Here is a 22,220-nt window from a genome sequence, read left to right as displayed (position 1 = left end):
TGACAAGTAGCGTACAGAACGGAGCTGGGCAAGTGGCTCCTCCTACTTTGCGCGCTCTCGTAGATGGGGAAACAATTTTTGCAACAATTTACTTGTTATGGTCTGGGTGGGTACCTGCAGGTCTCCAACAGCGGCTCCTCCTCCTTTAGGCGGAGATCGGTTGCTCCTCCCTGGCTGACCACCTGTGGGCAATTATTCCGGCAGCATATAAGACCTGCGCACTCAACCGTTCCAGTGTTGCCAACTTAACGACTTTGTCGCTATATTTAGCGAGTTTTCAGACCCCTTAGCGACTTTTTTTCTAAAAAGCGACTAGCGACAAATCTGGCGACTAGTGATGGGCAGATGAAGCTTCATGAAGCACTGAAGCTTTTCATCCAATTGGTTCACCCCAGCGCAAAGCTTCTTGAAGCTTCATTTGCTCTAGTGGGACATCTACTGGACGTAAAAATATTAGTTGGCATGAATTTGAAGAGTGTGGCCTTTTGCACACAGCCTGTAAATGTCAACAACAAAAGGAGTGTGTAAAACATCTATATTGTAGTGATGGCAGTATACTTTGTATATTTATGCTGGCAGTATGGAAAATGATCATTTGGAAATGCTTAAAATGGAAATGATCATTTACTGTGAGGTGAGGTGTGGTTGGGGTGTGGACAGTGGTTGTGCTTTTGTAATGTTCAGGTATGGACAGCTACACATTGAGGCTTTGAGCCTCAGTCCTGCCCACATTTTATTCTGTAAAAACTAAATTTTCACTGCTTTTATGACCTTTTTAGTGGGGAGAACATAGCTAGGATTTAATGATTTAATAAATCTTTTAAATCCTTTGTCCTCCACAATGCTAAATGGCTGGGAGTCCTCAATCACCATGCTAACCAGGTCTTCATCTATTTGAGATTGTTCTCCTGAGGAAAGACAACAAAAACAAAGCACAAATATAAATATCACACACGTCACTTATTGCATTGTATAATATTGTTATATCATTTAGTAACATTACTGCATGCTATATTATCATGGCATTTGATGGTTCACCTGGTCTTGCTCCACAATCGGTGTTCCCCCTATTCTCATGCAAAGCTCTGTAGTGCCTAAGCATGGATGAGGTGTTGTTGTTATATCCCAGCTCCCTGGCACATAGCAAACACTTCACCTTGTACAAAAGTAAAGACAGCTTAAAATATGTTTTATTGCACCATCAGTATTATGAAAATACATCTTCTGTAGAAATTTACATAACTTGTTGGGAGGAATAAAATCAAAATGTTCCCACACAGGGGAGGACATCCTCCTCTTCTTAGCTGGCTCCATTCTCTCCTGACTTTCTCTCCTCACTCTCATAAACCTCCAAACTCTCTCCAAACTGTCTCTAACTCTCACTAACCGCAACTCTCCATCAAACACCTACATTTTTGAATGAAGTCAGAGGGGTTCATATCGCTGTCATATCTCGCGGCAAAGTTTGAACCGCTTCATGAACCAGTCACGTGGTACAGCCGAGCAGCGAGGCTTCGGACGTCATCATTTTCAGCTCCTCCCATAAATGAAGCAAGCCTCGATACGCGCTTCGCGGAAACGTCCCCTCAATTACTCGACACACGCTTCGAAGCCTCGATACAGAACGTCACATCACTACTGGCGACTTTTTCTGGTGTTACTGGAGACTTATTTATGACGACTTTTTGACGTAAAAACGCGTATCGCTTTTCACGTCAAAAAGTGAAAAGCGATACTCTCAACAAGCAGCAGTGCTGCCGTGGGCGCCTCACCCGTGCCAAAGCGCTCACAAGCGGAGGATAGTCCTCCCCCAGCTGCTATCAGGGCAGGAGACGTTCACACCTGTGCGTCCAAACTAGTGATGGGATTTCCGGCTCTTTTTAGAGATCCGGCTCTTTCGGTTCGGCTCACAAAAAAGAGCCGGCTCTTTCGGCTCCGAACCGGCTCTTCAGGTTGTTTTGTTGCTTTAATTAATTTATTATTAACAATAATATAAAATTATGCACAAAATGAATTACTAATGTAAAAAAAGTGGTTTTATTTATATATGTTTATATATAAATATATGTGGTGGCCCCTAGAGACAAAACACGTACAAACTCCAAAACACATTTCTAGCATGAACTGAACTTCCAAAGCAGAGCTACTAGATCACTTAAATTACACAATTGAAAGCATGTGTCTATTGTTTGTGTATTTATACACAGGCAGTCATATATATTCAAATTGCTGATTTACTCAATTTCTGGATGCTGTAAGAGAAAGAGGCAGGAAGCAAATAAAAAAACCACAAAACCATCAGCCAGTCACAGGACAGCAACTCTGAGCATTCAGACACGTAGACTCGGCCTGCTGAAGTTCACCCCACGCATCAGAGTGTGGAAGGAACGTGAACGTGATGTGGTTGTTGGCTCTGAGTCTGTGGGGTGCACAGAGAATCGTATAGGTCAAATGTCAGTAAAACAGGATGTCCAGAGGACGCGTCTGCAGCACCTGTGTGACGTTCTCAGGTCAACATGGGCCAAAAGACTCCCTCACCTTGCTGAATTGAAGGAGCGAATTCAAACAATTCTGGACGCAGATGGCCATCGAGACCAGACAAAGCACTATAAAGAGCTGATTATAAAAGAATAACATAATAAAAACAGATAAAAATACCTTAATGAATGAATGACTATTACAATAAACCTCATTGGATGTTGGACTGACAGTGTGATTACTTTGTCTGCTGATTTCCAAGACTTGGGAGAATTTTTTTTATAAAAAGGATAAGATGTATGTTTTCTAATAGCGAAGTGTTAGGTTTATTAATAATGACTTCTGAGGGTTATCACAGTGAGCAAAATTTTACTTTTCTGACTTTTACTGTAAAATTGTAAGTAGTTGCAGGCAGTTGCTGTGAAATCGATTGCTGATACCTCTCGGGGAACAACGTATTTTTCCCCTCGTGAAAGGATCACTGAGGCTCATGCTAGGTGAAAGAGATAAAGGTGTTACCTTAAAAATCATGAACTAACCTCCGAGCGCAGTAAACCTGGAAAAAGTGCAATACAAACAGAAACAGTTCACTGTTAAATGAAAAGCTGTGTCTAACTGCTGAAACCACAATGTTTCAAAAGGTGCAACTTTTTGCATTTTTACCGCAGCACCATTTCTGAGATCAATTCTGCCTATCAACACCTAGCAAACCACAGCAGAATATACATTGTCCAAATTAGCGTGAGGTTGCCGTCTGATTCTAAACTGAAACAGCTTTTTTTTTGGCATATTTACATAATTAACTTCAGTGTTCGTGTTCATTACTGTGTATTACCTCTGTGAAATAAAATAAACATAATCTGCCTGTGACATGACACTAGTGATGGGATTTCCGGCTCTTTTTAGAGATCCGGCTCTTTCGGTTCGGCTCACAAAAAAGAGCCGGCTCTTTCGGCTCCGAACCGGCTCTTCAGGTTGTTTTGTTGCTTTAATTAATTTATTATTAACAATAATATAAAATTATGCACAAAATGAATTACTAATGTAAAAAAAGTGGTTTTATTTATATATGTTTATATATAAATATATGTGGTGGCCCCTAGAGACAAAACACGTACAAACTCCAAAACACATTTCTAGCATGAACTGAACTTCCAAAGCAGAGCTACTAGATCACTTAAATTACACAATTGAAAGCATGTGTCTATTGTTTGTGTATTTATACACAGGCAGTCATATATATTCAAATAATTTAAAAACAATGTTCATTTACCTGTTACTACCACACACCAAATCCGGTCGTTGGTACTTGCTGGTTTGTGTAGCCACTAGGTAACAAAAGCTCAACACTGCACCCAGCATCCTGGAGCAATTCTGTTGTATTTTGTACGTGTTTTGAGTTTTTATGTGCTTCTGAGTTTTTACGTGCTTCGGAGTTTGTACGTGTTTTGGAGTTTGTACGTGCTTCAGGGTTTGTACGTGCTTCAGAGTTCATACGTGATTTAAAGTTTGTACGTGCTTTGTCTCTAGGGGCCACCGTAAATATACTTTTATTTATTCACTCCACATAAAATGTAATAAATAAATCATATAATACAAAAATCAACTATTCACATTTCAACTTTTAACTATTTAAATTTTCAGCTTTTTCCTTTTACAAATTTAAAGTGAAACAACACAAAACACTGCAAACCACAACACAATTAAATATAAATTAAAATATGAAAACAAAAAGAAGATGCATATTCTCTGTCACATGGGCCCGCATGAATAAACTTTCTGAATCCTTTATCATCTGCAACTGAAAATAGTTGTGGATGATTACTATACCTTTCTAGTGTGACATTGTTGTCCCTGGCTCTCTTTCTCTCCCTCCGGCTCTGTTCCTGTGCTACTGAGTGTAACTACCGCCCCTCCCCCTCTGCCCAGCATAAAGCACAAGGCTCGCGAGCTGAGTGAAGCAGAAAAAAAGTGCGAGAGAGAGGCTGAGAGAAAGAAAATAAAGAAAAAAAAACCACGTGACGGCTCGCAATAAGGAGCGGGCTCGCAATAAGGAGCGGGCTCGCGTCGTTCACGTCAAAGAGCCGGCTCTAAGAGCCATTTCGTTCGCGAACGACCCATCACTACATGACACCAGTGGAGCTGCTAATGAAAAGTTAGCTTGCTAGATTTAATCTTTACAGATCATTCAGGTAACATGTTTCAGCCATGGAGTTTATTTTAATGATTATTTGATTCATCTGCAAGCTTCTTCATGCAACTGAAAGAAAAGTATCTCAAAATTTCAACTTGCTCCTCAGTAAGTAGAAATTTACACATATTTTGGGTGCTGGATAGCAACAAGCGTCCACTTGATCAGTTGATTGTGAGTGTGGTAAAAATACTTTTTTCCCCCCAGTGTTTTAATTCCCTTTAAAAAAAAATCCCCCAAACTGTATCAACGAAAACTGTGGTCCAACAATTGAGGCTGTGGTTGTTACAGCCCTGATATCCTCTCATTTATGTTTATAGTGTTGTACAAATTAGACATGCAGCAAAGTTGTTTTCAGAGGCAAAGAGTCCATCCTTACTTTCCCATTTTATATGAACAGTAACCACAGAAAAAGACCAGTCAGGTTTCACGAACAATCATTGTGGTTATGGCACGGCTCAAATAAATGCAGACCACCAACACGTACCATAAACTCACGGGCACGTGAGATGCTGTAGCGTTGACTCTGGGAAAATTAGTCTGCAACTTAAAAATCATTGATTGATTTTTTTTTTTTTAAACCTGTCAGGGCAACAACGGGGCGAAGTCTCAGAAGACGTCATATTATCTTTATTTCTTTAATTTTATCTGAGTCTTATTGTCCTCTTTTTCTGATAATTTAACCCTGTCAGCTTAATTCGTCGTCTTTTAACCTGTTTTCATCCAGATGAGCAACACACAAGCAAATGGCGAGTCCAACATTCAGATAACCAAGAAAGCCAAAATGAGCGGCGACACCGCCACCCTGCACCTGGACGACATCCCTCCGGACGTGCTCAGTAAGGTATGTGTCACCTTGTTGTATGTATGTTTTTTTGTGGTAGAGACAGTATTCGATAGATAACTAGCAAAAACCCAACCTACAGGCAGTTGTTGCCAGGCCTGCAGCACATGTTCGTCTCGTTCATGTTTAAAACACAGAAGTCTGTTTTAATTTATCATGTTGTTGTTGTTTTTTTATATTCTTTATATCACTTTATAAAGTCCCACGCCATAAACACCAAACACATAAATCATGAATACATATTTTATAGTTTTTCTTTGCAAGCTAGATATTTATTTTATACAACAACATAATAATTACAGGCACTTTTAGCTTTGCTGTCTCATGAACATTTATTTAATTATGTGACCACACATTCCAGTGATCCCAAAGTCCCACTGCACAACAATGTACATGTAACGTACATGTCACCATTCATTTTGAGATTAGTTATATAGAGCTTGATAATCCTGGTCTAGGCAATTTATTTAGTACATTTGATTGCGATTTAGTCACACATCTAAGATGAGTTTTGGAAGATACACTTGCATATATACACTACGATCAACATGATAAGGTTCAGTGAACACAAGATATATGTTTTATTTCTGCATGTTGGCATGCTAATTAATGAGAATACAGCATTAAAAAGTCCCTGTGCAGATACAAAACCAATTAAATGTATTTTATTGGTTATTAACAGTAATTATAAAATACCTTTTAAAGTAAATATCACCTTAAAGGTTCCTGCATGTTTGCTCAGTCTGACGTTATGGTTTTAGCCTCTTATTGCACTGTTCAGAAGAAAAAATCCAAAAGCTTGAATCACATGATGATGATGATGATATCTTTGTCTTTGCAGATAAATTCTTTAGTTTCTGACAAGTTAACACTTTAAATGTGCTGAGCAAAGCTACCAAAGTTTATTGAGAATTCATCAGAAAATTCAGGCTAGCTTAAGTCACGGGGATTCTTCTTTCGGTGAAAAATGATCCAGCTGTAGTCTTACACATTACCACAGCTGCTAGCATTGCTCAGTGAGGTTCAGCATCAGGCTTCAGGGCTGGAAAATGAAGCCAGCGCTCTCAGGACCACTCAAAGACTCGTACAGCCTGGTACCAAGTATCTTGCACATTGAAGAAAGGAGAGTCCATAAAGTATGTGTGCTTAAATATCTGTGTTTGTTTACAGCAGTGTAAAAAATGAAAATGGGCATAAAAATGGGGCTAAAATCACATGAAAAACCAACATTCCCGTCTCCCTGAGTGGCAAACAGCAGTATAATAATCTTCACACGAAAGCACGAAACACTCGTTACACAGACGTAAACAGAGCAGGTGAATATTTAAAGCACACAAAGAACAGAAAGTAGCTGCAAGCTGCCGCAGACCATTAGTGAAGTCCTCTTTACAGCTGAGTGAAATCTTGACAGAGGTCAGGAAAAAACAGGAACAAAGAATCATATTTTTTCATTTGTCAGATTTATGGTCAGTCATTGGTTTACTAACTTTAATCATGACCCTATGTATTTCATCATTTTCAAAGTGACAACTTTCAGTTTTTCAGCTGCAACTTCATGAATAAGAAATTGGAGCCAAACCTCTTCATTTCCACAAAACTTCCATCTCACTTGTGTTCATGACAAGCAGCACAATCGCATCGATTTCTATGACATCCAGGGAGTTTGTTTCTTTTTATGAGGTTTTTAAGGGCGAGGCTCTGATGACTCCCACGATGATGGCCAAAGACAGTCACCAAGACTAAAGGTTTCAGCAACCTTCGGTTTACTGGTCCATGTCCATGATGCTGGCGACTGATCCCTGACAATAATAAGCAAAACAAACCAAACGTGACTAAACTAATATAAAAAAACACCGGTTTGTTCCAGGATTGATCCTCTAAAGTATCTGTGCCAGAAGAAAAATCTGAGTATTCACCAGATGAGGAGTTAAAAGAATATTAGAAATAGTATTTCGGGACCATAACGGACATCTAAGGAAAAAGTTTAAGTTCACAGTCAGAAAACAATGAAATGAAGGAAACTCTGAGACCACAGCAAAAATGTGACTCCAAACTCTCTGAATTTCTCTGAATTGTTACTCAGTTCAATTCAGTTTTATTTGTATAGCGCCAAATCACAACAACAGTCACCTTGGGGTGCTTTATATTATACATAAGGTAGAGAGAAAACCCATTGAGCGAGTGCTTTGGTGACAGCGGGAAGGAAAAACTCTTTTTAACGCTTTTAACAGGAAGAAACCTCCAGCAGAACCAGGCTCAGGGAGGGGAGGAAAACATGACTGAAAAGAAGAGAAGAGAGCCAGATATTAATAAGAACTAATAATTAAATTCAGACTGGTGTATAGAACAAACACTCAGTGCATTGTGGGAAGCCTAAAGGAGCGCCCTGTTGGGGTGATGTGGTGCCACGAAGTCTTAAAGATAAGATGGAGAGGAGAGGAAGACCTCCGAGAAGATTTAAATTCTCAGTCAGGAAATTCAGAAACGAGGAAAACTCTGAGACCAGCGCCACAGAAAAAATATGGCTCCAATGTTAAACATGAACTAAGAGCGAAGTCATGAACACATCCACCCTCAGGTTGTTAACTCACAACGATGTCTCCAAGTCGAGGATTTCATCTTCCAGGAATGCGTTCCTTTTTTCCGGAGCATTTACTTTGTTCTGCATAAATCAGCTTTGTTTTTGCAGAATCATTTGTTTTATCAGTAATTATCAGAACGACCACGTCTCAACCTCTGGAGCTGAATAAAGGAGTGCTGCAGTTCCTCTACCGTCCATGTGAGGCTCCAGCAGTCAGTCAGAAACTGCCGTGTTAAAACCTTTTGTCAGAAATAAACACGTCCACGTGTAGCTGCTAGCCTTCATCGCTTACGATGTTTGGGGCATTTTTAATAGATTCTCTGACTAATATTACTGTTTCAGACCATTCTGAAGTTCGTGCTTCAGTTTCAGTGAGTAAAATTCACACATTAATTAGTCTGTTACTTGGCACAGCTTTGACTCCAATGTTTCATCCACACCTTTGGCTTCAAAAGGCCTCCATGGCAACCAGCAGGTCTCACTGTCGTGTCTCACTGAAGCTTCAAAGTATGCAGAACCTGTCCAGAACATGTATGCGCTCTACATACATACACAGCACAAACGCTGTTACACAGAGACGTAGGCTCTATGTCAGAGAATAGAAAGGCACCGAGAAAATCAGCAAAGCAAAAACGTATAATAGCTATAATAGCTGTACCTGAGCCACACGATGAATCGAACACATGAATCGCCGAGTGAAAATATGTTTAACTCAGTCATCGTGGTGTTGGTTTGGCTTCTCCGCTTCCTCTGAGCGCTGAATTTCCTCGACTGCCACAAAAGTGGCAGCCAAACCCGAAACACCCTGAGCCATTTTACGACAGGAAACACCTTAGCTAACAACAACTTAACAACTAAGCTGTAGTGCCTCTTCACTTCACTGTGCAATTACCTTTTGTGCAATACTTTTTGTTAATAATCAGCGGTGCAATAGACTCTGTTTAGAAGGGTTAAAGAAATCTGAGCTGGCAGCAATCACTTCAGAGTGTCGGGTCAGAACACTTGTAAATGTTCAGATATGAGAGGAACAAACAGGCAGAGTCCAGGAATAAAGTTGTCATTCTTTGTATTTCCAATTGAGAATGTGCCCGCAGCTGGGCGTGAGCGTGTGTGTGTGTGGTTTCTGTAGACAAAGCATAATGATACAAATCAAATTACATAATAAACATAAAGATACAACTGAGGTGTACTCAAGTACAGTATATAACTAAATAAGCTGACATTATACTTCAGACTGGTTACATAAACTTAAAGTCAGACATTATGCATTAACACACCGCATACAACTATGCAATGAAGGCAACTTTACATTGGGTTATCATCTGTTACACAGAGCACAGAATCAACAACACGATAACAACGAATCTCTCTGCTAGAAGCTAATTAGCGAACAAATCTGTTATGCTAGCGAACTGCTACTTGTACATAATGTCACTTAAACAGAAGCAGAAACTGCTGGTAAGTCATCAAATACACTCATGGCTGAACACCAACATAACTGAGTGAAGTAAACATTAACTTACAGTCTTATGAACGCACACACTGTCTGTTGTTTGGCTGCCGTTTGTCTCTGATCTAAATTTGCGGACATGCACACCGATGGTGCATTCAGGGGGCATAGGAAATCCCATACACAAATCTAACCCTTTTGTACAGCCGCCCCCAAATTTGGTATACAAATTTGACCTTAATGGAATGTCCTCTGCACCTAAGCAGAATCCTGAGGTAGAACAGGCAACCTGATGAGCCGTGCCACCGGGCAAGTGTAAGTTCGGTCCTTTACTTGAACGACTGCAGCTCTGACACGATCATCGGCCCCCGGTAAGATAGTTTTCACGGTTCCTACTTGCCAGAGTGCTCGTGGGGTCTGCTGATCAACAATGAGAACCACAGATCCAACTGCAATGTTGTCTGTTTCCTTGTGCCATTTCTGCCGTGGTTGCAAGGTGGGCATAAAATGCCGTAAGAAGTGCTTCCAGAATTGGTCAGCCAGGACTTGAGTGTGTCTCCACCTCTTACGACTGAGCAGCTCGGATTCTGGATAGAACACTTGGGGTAGAGAGCAATCTGGCCGCCCCATCAACAAAGAGTAGGGCGTGATGGGATCTGGGTCTGCGATGTCTGAAGAAACATAACCCAAAGGTCTGGAGTTGAGTATACTCTCCACCTCAAGCAGGACAGTCCTCAGCACTTCCTCTGACACTATCTGCGCTCCCAACGTGGTGCGCAGAGCGGTTTTCACAGATCGCACCTCTCTCTCCCAAGACCCTCCAAAGTGTGGAGCACTAGGGGGATTGAAACAGAATCGGATCTGTTCTGCCGCCAGTTGCTGTCTAAGATCTGGCGTTAGGGCGGTGAATGCTTCTTGTAGTTCCTTACTTGCACCTCGAAAGTTGGTACCCTGGTCTGAAAGGAGTTCAAACGGCTTCCCTCTACGGGCTATAAACCGTCTGAGTGACATCAAGAAGGAGTCAACATCCATGTTTACCAGCAGATCCAGGTGAACTGCTCGAGTAGTAAGACACTTGAAAAGGATGCCCCACCTCTTTTCTGTGCGCCGACCCACTTTAATGAGCATAGGGCCGAAGCAGTCCATTCCAGTCGAATAGAAAGCAGGTCGGAAGAGCCTCAAACTTGAGGGCGGCAAATCTGCCATTTTTGGGACATCTGGCTGACCTCTCCACTTCTTGCATTCGAGACAGTAATGCTGATGTCTTCTGACTGCTTCTCTCCCCCTTAAGATCCAGTATTTCCGGCGCAACTCAGCGAAAACACGTTCAGCTCCCGGGTGGTTGAGCTTATTGTCACATCGCTGGATTAGAAGCTTCGTAACTGGGTGAGCAGATTCTAGAAGTACAGGATGTAGTACCTCAGGGCTCAGGCCTTCACATCTGCGGAGTCGACCTCCAACTCTAATCAAGTCAGAAGACTTGTCATACTCAGGAGTGAGGGTAATTAGCCTGCTACTGGATGGAATCAGCTTCTCTGATTTAAGTAATGTGAATTCTCTCGGGAAGCTCTCCATCTGAGAATGTCTAAGCAGGACCAGCTCTGCCCTTTCAAAGTCATCAGCATCAGGTTGACTGGTGTCATTAGCCGTCCCGTGCATCAATCGAGCAGTGGCTTTCAGGAGTTCCTCATATGTGCTGAACTGTGTGATGTCAGGTATCGCTGGACTAGCGGATCCAGTAAGCAGACCACAGAACACTGGCTTCTTCAGCTCCTCCACTTCCTCTTTAGCTTCTCCCACCGGTGCTTGTGGCCAAAGGCTGGGTGGCAGCTGAAGAAATGGTGGCCCACGGCTCCAGCGATTCTCACCAGCAAGCTGAGCCACAGTTTTCCCTCTCGTGATATCGTCTGCTGGATTGGTTCCTGAGTCAACGTCCCGCCAAGATGCTGCAGCAGAGAGTTCTTGTACCTCTGCAACTCTGGTTCCCACAAAGACTATATCTGCATGAATCTGAATGGAGCCAGTTAAGCACTGTAGTCGAGTCTGTCCAGAACACCATATCGTGGATGTCAAGGGTCAGTTCTTTCTTCAGAACAGAAGCCAGCTGTGCTCCTGTAAGGGCTCCACACAACTCTAGCCTTGGAATTGAGAGTTGCTTCTTGGGTGCAACTCTCGACCTCGCAGCCAAGAAAGCCACCTGGACCTTTCCTTCCCCTTGGTCGGTGCGTAGATATGCCACAGACCCATAGGCACGCTCAGAGGCATCACAGAACACAGGCTTCGATGGCTGTTACTACAATCCAAGCGTGAGTCAGTGTAGCATCTTGGCAGCGTTATCTGTGAGAGCTGGCCGAGTTCACTTTCCCACAAATGCCAGGCATGGAGCAGATTCTCAGGTAAGTGAGGATCATCCCATCCTCTTTTCTTGTCCCAGAGGTGTTGCACGATGACCTTTGCCCTGGTTGTATATGGAATAAGAAACCTGAGAGGATCATACTGCTGGGCGAGCAGCCGATAAATGTTGCGCATTGTTGGCTCCGAACTGACGCTCTGCTGATGCTTGTACCGGAGTGCATCAGTCTTACAGTGCCATACGAGTCCTAGAGTGCGCTCTTGAGGATCGGCTGACTCCTGGGAGAGCCAGAGAACGCTACCCTCTGACTGGGACTCAACTGGTAGGTGGCTGATGACCGTGTGGACATTGCTAGCCCATTGTCGTAGTTCAAATCCACCCTCCAAGAGGAGAGACTGCAGGCGATCCACCAACTTCTTGGCTTGGCCTTCTGATGGGAGGCTCTGCAAACAGTTGTCAACATAGAAATTACGTTCTATGGACAGACGAGCATCCTCTCCTGGCTCAGTGCGTTTCTGGACATGGTGTTGAAGTGCAAAGGTAGCGCAGCACGGACTGCATGTAGTCCCAAAGGGACGCACCTGCCATTGGTAGATGGTGGGTTTTTCGTCTACCTCCATGTCTCGCCACAGGAAACAGAGAAAGGGTTTGTCCTCATCTAGCAGACGGACCTGATGGAACATCCCCTTTATGTCACTGCTGAAGGCGACTGGGTGTTCCCTGAACCTGAGAAGGACTCCCAACAGGCTAGCTCCCAGTGTAGGCCCTGGAAGAAGGCAGTCATTCAGGCTCTGACCCTTGTAGGTGAAGGAACAGTTGAACACTATCCTGTCCTTCCCGTTGTGGTGCACCATGTGATGGGGGATAAACCACGAACAGTTACTCACTGCGGCCTCTTCCGGTGCAACAGCTGTGACAAAGCCAGCCTGCAGCAGTTTTTGGATTTCCTGAGAGTAGGCAGCTGCCTTCTGTGGTTCTCTGGCAAGTCGTTTCTCTGTACCACGAAGCTGGGCCAAAACTGCCTCTGGTGTAGCACGAGGAGGGGGAAGATTCTTCTTCCACAGTAGTGGAGTGGCGTAGCGGTTTACTCCATCAATTGTTACTCGAATTGTCCTTTCCTCAAGTCTCTGAATGGCCTCAGTGTCTTGTCGGGACCTGGTAATGAGCCGCTCACTCCGGTATGGCAAGATATCCATCTTCCAGAGTCTCTCAACATGGCTGAAGAGCTCAGCTTCTGGTGAGGCCCCAGAGGTGAAGAGACACTGCTGTGGGGTTAGCCGCTGACGTAGGAATCTCGATGGACCCTGTAAAGTCCATCCAAGTCGGGTGTGCACAGCTGCAGGTCCACCTGGAGGGCCTAGACGTACTGGCTCCACAGGAGTGAGAAGATGTGGATTATCCGACCCAATAAGCAGAAGGGGCTGTACTTCCTTTATGTCTGGCAGTGGCAGGTGCTTAAGGTGACGGTACCGCTCCTGTAATGCTCTTATTGGGTAACTATGGCGTGCTAGGCCAAGTTCCTTTGCTGTGAAGGCTTGGTGGATCTGGAAGGACTTGTTAGGCTGTGAGGCAGGAGAAATGGAGAATGACACAGCGGCACCATGGATGGTACAGCTATCTTGACGGACAGTGCGGAGTGCTAGGTCCTCAGCTTCCCCGTGCAGCCCCAAGCGATCAGCCGCTTCATGCAGAAGTATGGTACGCTCTGAACCATCATCCAGTATAGCATAGGTTTCAACCATCTTGGTACTGCTCCTAATGATGACACGACTTAGCTTGAGTAGCACCTGACTACTATTGGTTTGCCGGTCTACGTACAGTGTCTCAGAGGTGGAACTTACTAAGCATGTGCTTTCCTCTGGTGCACTGGTTGAATCAGAGGCTGTAGCATCTGGGCTGGTATTGACATCATGAAGAACTTCAAGATGTCGGCGCCCACATGGTTTACACTTGGCTTTGAGGTTACACTTAGCTGCTTGATGATCACGGGCGCATCGCCAGCACCTCTTATTTGCCTTGATCCACTCTGTCTTCTGCTCCTTCGACAAGAGTTTGAAGTTACTGCACTGATTCAGGTAATGCTGCACTGTATTACAGAATGGGCAGTACTTCTTGGGCCTTACTTGTGTCGTTGGCATGTCACCTTCCATCTTTCTCCTGGGCTCACTACCATGGAGAATGGTGGTAGCCTTCTGAAACTTATGCTCAGGACGTCTCTCCTTTCGTGAAACTTGCCTCTCCCTGTCGGAGTGGTCACAGTATTGGTCTCCAATTACCTGGACACGCACCTCATACTCAAGCCATTCAGCCAGATCAAGCAGTGTTGGTATAGGAGTGTTGATGGGATTGACAAATCTTTGGAAATTTGCTCTTAGGTCATAAGGTAGCTTAGCTAAGAGGCGAGATACATGTGAGCCACACCTCAACTCTGTCCGACCCTGTTCTCCCAACTGGTGTAACATACCCACTAGCGCACGAACTTGGAGTGCAAAAGACTTGAAGGCTCTGATGTCACCACTCCTAATGTTGGGTCCATCCATCAGTTTGGTAATCCTTTTTAAGGCCAGATGTTGAGGTTGCCCATACATGTCTGTAAGTGCTCTCATGGTGTCAGCAAATGGGAATGGACTGTTACTGTATGAGTCAGCTACAAGTAGTGCATCTTCACACTTAAGATGATCTGTCAAGATCTGGAACTTGAAGTGTTCAGGAGCATCAAGTGGAAGTATGTTATCTAGGGCTAACTTTAATCTTGCAAACTCACGTGGGTCCTCGTGCACAAAGTCGGGGATCGTTGGTTGAGGTCCACGATAAGTCTCTATTGGTTGGGCTCTGCTGAGAGAGAGTGGTGTCTGAGGGCACCCACCTGGTTGCAGGCGATCAGGTGGACACTGTCGGCGGTCATCTGGGTAGTTACCACAGGCGCCTGTAGGGATGACTTGAATCCTGATACCCATATCCATAAGGAGAACGATAGTGACTGTCAGGGCTGCTTGGGTGACCAGGGGTAGGATACCTGTCATCTTGTCTGTAGTATGGATCATCTTCATAGCAGGCCCCTAGTCTTTGCAATCTCGGAGGAGTGGCAGCCTGACTGTAGCTCCTGTGGCGACGAGCATACACCTCATCAACCCTTCTTTGGTCTGCATAATACGGTGACCGTCCCCTTGCTGCTGACGCTGCTTGAAGTGGAGGGGGCCTCTCTGCTGTCATTGGTGGAAGAAAATCTTGAGATTCAGGGCATGAGTCGACTGAAGGTGATGGTGACTGTGCACTGCACTCCCTGTCGAGGTCTGCGTCATTTAGACTGTGAGTGAGCTCCTCAATCAGGCCATGCTGGCTGTCCTTTGGATGTTGAGACTCATCCCCAAATGGCACCTGTGGAGCACTTACAGGCTGATGTGGGCTCTTCTGACCTTTGATTGGCACCAGCTTACTAGTGTGGGCAGGTGTGGTTGACGTCCCATCCTCACAAAGTCCAGACCGTGATGTGGCATGCTGTGGAGCTAGTACAGGTGAGCTAGAGATCAATTCTGTCAGGCGTTGCACATCTAGTCGGAGTTGATTGTGTTCCTCTTTCATGTGATGAATATATTGGAGAATTTCAGGATGAGTAGAATGCTTGCCCTGATCATCACGTGAGAGTCGGTTCTTAGCGAGGTCGTCCACTTCATAGTTCTGGAGGTATGATGGCAGCTTGCTATGTCTGTGTGGGCGGTCAGACTCTCTGTATGGGTATCGGTCTTCCATTCTGAACATATAAGGCTGAAGCAGTTGCTCACATCCGGCTCGAAGGACCAAATGTTTAGAAGGGTTAAAGAAATCTGAGCTGGCAGCAATCACTTCAGAGTGTCGGGTCAGAACACTTTCCTTGAATCTCATAACCTGAAGGGTCAAACTCTTCCTCTGGGCTTCACCTTCTCCTTCCCCTGTGAACAGCTGGAAATCGACAAGGTCTCACACACACACACAAACACACAGTGTAAATACACAACAGTGATCTATGTGTTTTGGCTGTTTGAGGAGACATCAGCAGTGTAGCCTGTAGCTGGTTAGGCTGTTCATGGTTTTAAAGGTGGTTTAGATGAGTTTTTAGAAGGAAAAGAAAATTATCAGAAATAATCACAGAGACAGAAAACTATCACAAAAGTGCAGAAAACCTAAACAAGGAGACAAAACCTAAAAAAACTACCACAGAGATCCAAGAAGGGTGACCCTTAGAGACCCTGGACTCTCCCCGGGGTTTCTGTGCCTCCTCCTGCAGTCAGTCCTCGTGTTCACGGCGATGTCACTGATAGATTCTGTAAATTGTGTTTTTCTGCACAGAGCATTCTGATCCGCTGGACCAAAGGCTACAACTGCTCCGGGGTGGAGGGGAAAGACGTGGTCCAGTTACTGAAAGAGGCCATTCAAAGGAGAGGGGTCGGTCCAAAAACACCAGAAATCACATTCATGTGTTTCAGCTCTGGCCTGCAAAACCGTTCTTCCAGCTGCAGCGTTTTAGCTGCGTTTTACCCTTCAGCACAATGTTTCTTTATACACACACACTCTGTGACACTGCATACAGTGCAGAGCAGACTTGTGTGTATCTCATTGCTGTTTCAGTTGATGCTAACTCACTCATGATGTTCGAACATCAGAATAACAGCAGCTTGTGGTGATGCGCGAATCATGAACAATCGTTCAATACTCGAAAATCATTTTACTGACTCGTGAATCATGATTCACAAGCCCAACTGACTCACTGACTCATCCCTGTTGCTGTTAGCAGCAATATATCTAGCTTATAATTAAAATTGTGGAGAAAAACACAACATCCAGTATCTTAACAAAAAAAATTCTGCTCTGAACTGGAAGAAAAAACCCTGAGTAGAAGCTCACATCAAGACAATAGCTCCTCGGTTCACAGTAGCATCGCTCTGCTAACATGCTAACAGCACATTTGAGCTACTCACCCCCTCCCTTCTGTGCTGAATCATAGAGCTAACTCACCCCCTCCCTCCTGGCTCACAGCTTCTTCTTCTCCTTGGTAGGCAACCAATGTTAAGGCGCATTACCGCCCCCTGGCTCACAGCTCAGTGGACATTTAGATGAGAAAATATATATTTGACACATTTAAGGAAAATACTAATAAAATAAAAATAAACAAAATAAATGTTTATTAAGCAATTTTGATAGGAAATTGCTAAATTTTAGAAATGTTTTTGCTATTTTTTGCTCTATAAAATAGTTTTCTTTTAGAATCACTCATCTTAGCAGTAGGATTTACATGAAAAGAGAAACAAATTAAGTTTGAGTGAAAATGTACATTTTTTGCACTCTCTGGTCAACTGACTCAGTGAATCAAATGACTCAAAAACCCGATTCGATTCAGTAAAAAGAATCATATTTACCATCACTAGCAGCTTGTATACCAGCCACGAGTGCAGAAGCAAAGCTACAAAAAAAATCTGTCATTGTCTAAAAAGACGTGGACTTAACTGTAAGGGATAAAATCAGTAGCACCACATGCTGATGTGCTGACAGAAAATGTTATGTTAAATTGTTTGTGGGCCTCATATTTGAATCGGCGAGTAATTCTTCCCACTTCATCTCTCTGTGAATGCTGCTGAGGTGCAGATTAAAAGCAGCGTGGCACTTTCTCTCTCTGTGTAGGCAGGATATTTGTGAATAGGCGAGATATAAATGCACCTGTCTGCCTGTCTTCTTTTCTGTAGGACTATCATATTGGCTCGGTTGCCATGGTGAACGACACAGTGGGAACGATGATGAGCTGCGGCTACAGGGACCAGAGCTGTGAAATCGGCATGATCATTGGTAACCATAATTTCAATAAGTAAAGAACTCTGGGATGTCTTTGTCTGTGTTTGTCTTTGTTTGCCGTTATTGTACAGCACTTTAATCAGCCATGCTGTTGTGCTTTATAAATAGAGTGGGACGGTCCTCAGATAAACCTCACATCTGTCTGACTGAGCTGTGTTTGCCTGCACCCCCCGAACACACTGACAAGATGATGAGTAGTCGGTTTATTGAGGTCATAGATAAATTACTGAATGGATAAAACATCCACAACAAAGACATAAAAGCAGCTATATATATACACAAAACAACCACAAAGAGACGCAAAGCAGAAAAAAATGACTCCTAAAGAGCCACAGTCACAAGAAGGCAAGAAGTACACAAACATGAAAGTCTTTTTACACAAGATGGATTCAGCCTCTGGGTTTTAAAAATAGAATTGCAGTCCTTCTAATCACCAGCAAGGGGAGATGTCTTTGTTTTTACGAAGAAGGCAAATTGGATAAAAGTCATTGAAAAGATGGCCCTTTGACCCCTTCACCTCAGTAAAAAGTTTCCTGACAAGGTTTTTCTTCTCAGTCACCATTTTTAAATCTCACTGAAGACAAAATTATCTAAATGATGGTCCCTAAAGAAAAAAATAAATACCAGGCTTACATTAAAAGCTACAGTTCACGGATCTACTTTATAGTATTATAAAGTAGATGTTATTTGTAGTACTGTAATAGCAAGTTTTAGACCCAGAAATAGTGATATTAGAGTATGATTTGTGCTTTGGTTATGATGCTTCTTGGCTCAGAATCCCAGACAAGCCCCCAAATTTACTCGAACAACAGAGAATGATGTCACAGTAGCTACAATGTTTTTTACACAGATGCAGCAGCTGCTGTCTGAGCCAGATGTAGTCTGAATGACAAGTGACATCTGCCCATGGGTGAAGGAGTCACAGAACGGTGTGGCCCACAAGTATACATATTTGCCATATTTGGGCCAAACATTCATTGCTATATCTGGAGGGCTTCCTCCAAGACCTAGATTTTAATTTTTATATTTTAAAATATCATAAAATTATATTTTAATTTTATGACATTTTGGGGTCAATATGGAGTAGCAAATAATTACCTTTTATTATGATTTTGACTCTTCTAAGCTGCTAAATGCTTCGCGGTTTAATCTAAACAACATTTTCCTGCAGGTACAGGAACCAACGCCTGCTACATGGAGGAAATGACGAATGTGAAGGGTATTGAGGGCGAGGACGGACGGATGTGCATCAACACGGAGTGGGGCGGCTTTGGGGATGACAAATCCTTGGATGACATCCTGACTGAGTTCGACGTGGAGGTGGACAAGACCTCCATCAACCCTGGCGTGCACATGTATGTTTCACAACTATTCAGAATCATAACACACCTCTCCCGTTCATGTGATCAGCTTCAGATAAGTCTTTCATACAACTTCTATACAATAATTTTTGGCTACAGCAGAAGTTAGAAACTGATAGCTAATGTTTGTGAGAGTTTCTGTCCTGATTATGTGCGTTCTGCTGTAGCTTTGAGAAGATGATCAGCGGCATGTATTTGGGAGAAATCGTTCGACTGGTGCTGGTGAAGATGACCAAGGACAAGCTGCTGTTTAAAGGACAGATATCGGAGGCATTGGGGACCCCAGGACAGTTTGAGACCAAGGCTATCTCTGAGATTGAGGAGTGAGTCTTTTGCTTTTTCCTTGTTTCTAGCAGTCTCTCCTGGTCTTTATTATCTAACCACTTTGTCTGGTGCTCAGGCCGGACAGCGGTTTGGAGAACGCCATGAAGATTCTGACTGAGTTGGGTCTGGATTGGGATCCAGTCGACGCCTCTGTGGTGCGCCTGGTCTGCGACACTATCTCCTCACGCTCTGCCCATCTCTGTGCTGCCGCCCTGGCAACCCTCGTCAACCACATCCGTAACAACCGCAAACTGGACCATCTGAAGACCACTGTCGGGGTGGACGGGACAGTGTACAGAAAACACCCCACGTAAGAGGCATTTGGTGAACAGAGCAAAGACATTTGAACATTTAACCAAACTTCACTTGGTTTACTGATATTAAGTAACCAGTCTTTTTCTAATAGTCTTTTCTTTAATACTTAAACATTATTTGGAAAGATTGTACAGAGTACACTTTTAATGACTTTAAAAACAAGAACTGAGTGCACTATTCTGTACATTCATGTTCAGATATATTCATACATTCCCATTAATACTAGGTTAAGTCTTCTTTAGCAAGTTGTACTTTGATCAGACACTTTTAGTAGCCGTCAACAAGCCTCTGCCATAACTCTGGTTGAATATTTGATCACTTTTCTTGCCAGTTTTGGTAGAGTTCATAGTCCATAGTTCAAGCATAGTCCATATTTTCAGTAGGGTTGGTGTCAGGGCTTTGGGAAGGCATTTCCACAAGTTTAATATTAGCCTGCTTTATTCATCCCGTAAACAATTTTGATGTGTTTGGATAAATATATGTACTATGTAAGTAATTTTACATTGTGTATGTCTACTTTTAAATATCTTTAGGTAAATATAATTAGATTTTTTTTTTTTGATTGATTGATTTGTAATTTATTTCAACATGTGAACAATATACAGGTACGTTTAGAAAAGAAAATGAGAGAAAAAAAATACTATACAAAATACATACAAAAAAAAAACGTTCTGATTAATTTACATGTTGAAAGGGAGTGGGAAGAAGTAAACACTTATTTAATCCCACCCCTTTGTCATAAATTATCAGTTAATATTTAGTCAGCTTCCTTACTGATATAATTTGTAATAAAAATAGTGAACCGATTTCTGATATACTATATACTATAATATTACATCATGAATTTAAAAAAAAAAAAATTTAAATAGAGACATTCACTTAATTTCAATATTTTCCTTTTCTTTATAGTTTGAGAAGATCATATTTTTATAACTCTTTCTGAACAGTTTTATGTTTGGACATTGTTTTATTTCCATATTCAGACTGTTCCATAGTTTCACTCCATGAACAGAAACACAAAAGCCTTTTCTTGTAGTATGTACCTTCCCTGTTTTGAAGTTACAAAAACCCCTTAAATTATAACTTCCTTCTTTCAAAAAAAAACATACTCAGAATATTACCGGGCAGTTCTTTATTTTTTGCTTTGAATAGAATTTGTGCTAAATTGTAATTTAAAATAAAATTCCATTTAATTTCAGGGGAATGATACAGGTAGTCCTAGGCTGTATTATGAAGCGCTTGTCCATGTGGGACGCTGCAAATTTCAGTCAAGCTTGAAGGAGGAACTTCTTTCTTGGTCGACACCCTTTCAGTTGATGGACATATAAAATTGACCTCACTGTGGACAGTGACGCTGGTGCTTCAGCAGTTTGGTGGTTGTTCCTGAACATCCTGACCAGGTTTCCCTGTTCTGAGAGGGACAGTTTGGATATTGTTTCAGACCCTCAGCAAAGTGGAGACACATTGAGCTGATGATCTCTGAATCTGCAGTTATTTAGAAATGGCTCCAAGAGAACATCCCAACCTAGATTTCCTAAGTTTCATAGACTTTCCCATTGTTCTGAGTATCGGTCAATCCAGTATCTGCTGTCAAATCCTTTTTATTCTGGCAAAGAGAAACTACCAATCGTTATCACTATATCGATAGGCCTTGACTTAAAAGACACTGTAGTACCTTCAGGACCACATTTGGGTGTATGCATAGATTTGAGCCTGTAGCTATAATTTTGACCTTGTGTAGATTAGTGAAATCCATTTCTTGTTTTGTTTTTGTTTTTTTGCAACTCATTAAATGGCAAAACCTGGCAGTTCTGTCCTTTAAACACCTCCCTCTCTCTTTCCTTCCTTTTCCAGCTTCAGCAGTAAGCTCCAGAAGGCGATGCGCCTGCTCGCCCCTCAATGTGACATCACCTTCCTCATCTCGGAGGACAGTAGCGGGAAGGGCGCTGCCATGGTAACGGCTGTGGCACAGAGGCTGGCTCACCAGTCCCGACTGCTAGAGGAGAGCGACGGTGAGGACAATGAAGAGGAGCAGGAGAAGGAAGAGGGTCAATAATGTATTTTTGACCAATCTATGCCTCAGTGCAACTGCAACTGTTCATATAATGTGAAGAGGTGGAGCGAATCTTCCGGTATTTTATCATGTTGAGATTTTATTAGAAAAGAAGTAAAAATATGTTGATCAGAGTATTTAAAGTACAAAAACATACGCAAGGCTCACTGAAAAAGGTATTAAAAAGTAAACAATGTGTCAAAAGGAGGCGATTTAAAGTCATTTTATAGATCGCTATGGAGATTTTGATCCATTAAAAACCTATTTATTAATAAGGGGCATAGCTTCGGGGGGATTTGTGGTGGCAACAATTCCTAAAAATAAGTGTTGTTATATCACTGCAGCAAGGGGCGTACACTCCAGGGGGGGCTGAGGGGCCCCCTATTGCTGGTTAAAGACAGTGTTTTCCTCCTCAGTGTGTCACTGTGAGTATAACTCAGTAATGTT

At 42.8% G+C, this 22,220-nt stretch overlaps 1 protein-coding gene across 1 annotated transcript; it reads left to right on the top strand.

The window, feature by feature from the left end:
- Nucleotides 1–5,453: 5,453 nt before the first annotated feature.
- LOC102798596 (hexokinase-4-like) lies at nucleotides 5,454–21,776 on the top strand. Its single transcript, XM_087846744.1, has 12 exons — nucleotides 5,454–5,513; nucleotides 12,560–12,850; nucleotides 13,022–13,134; nucleotides 13,409–13,505; nucleotides 15,204–15,346; nucleotides 15,746–15,851; nucleotides 16,224–16,319; nucleotides 17,615–17,714; nucleotides 18,892–19,075; nucleotides 19,249–19,404; nucleotides 19,482–19,715; nucleotides 21,575–21,776. The coding sequence occupies exons 1-12, from the start codon at nucleotides 5,454–5,456 to the stop codon at nucleotides 21,774–21,776; spliced, it is 1,782 nt and encodes a 593-aa protein (XP_087702870.1).
- The last annotated feature ends 444 nt before the right edge of the window (nucleotides 21,777–22,220 follow it).

This window comes from Neolamprologus brichardi, chromosome 10, assembly GCF_056152115.1.
Source record: "Neolamprologus brichardi isolate AB-2024 chromosome 10, ASM5615211v1, whole genome shotgun sequence".
Taxonomy (NCBI): Eukaryota; Metazoa; Chordata; class Actinopteri; order Cichliformes; family Cichlidae; genus Neolamprologus; species Neolamprologus brichardi.
Note: the sequence above shows the minus strand (reverse complement) of the source record. Positions and strands in the feature narration are given on the sequence as shown.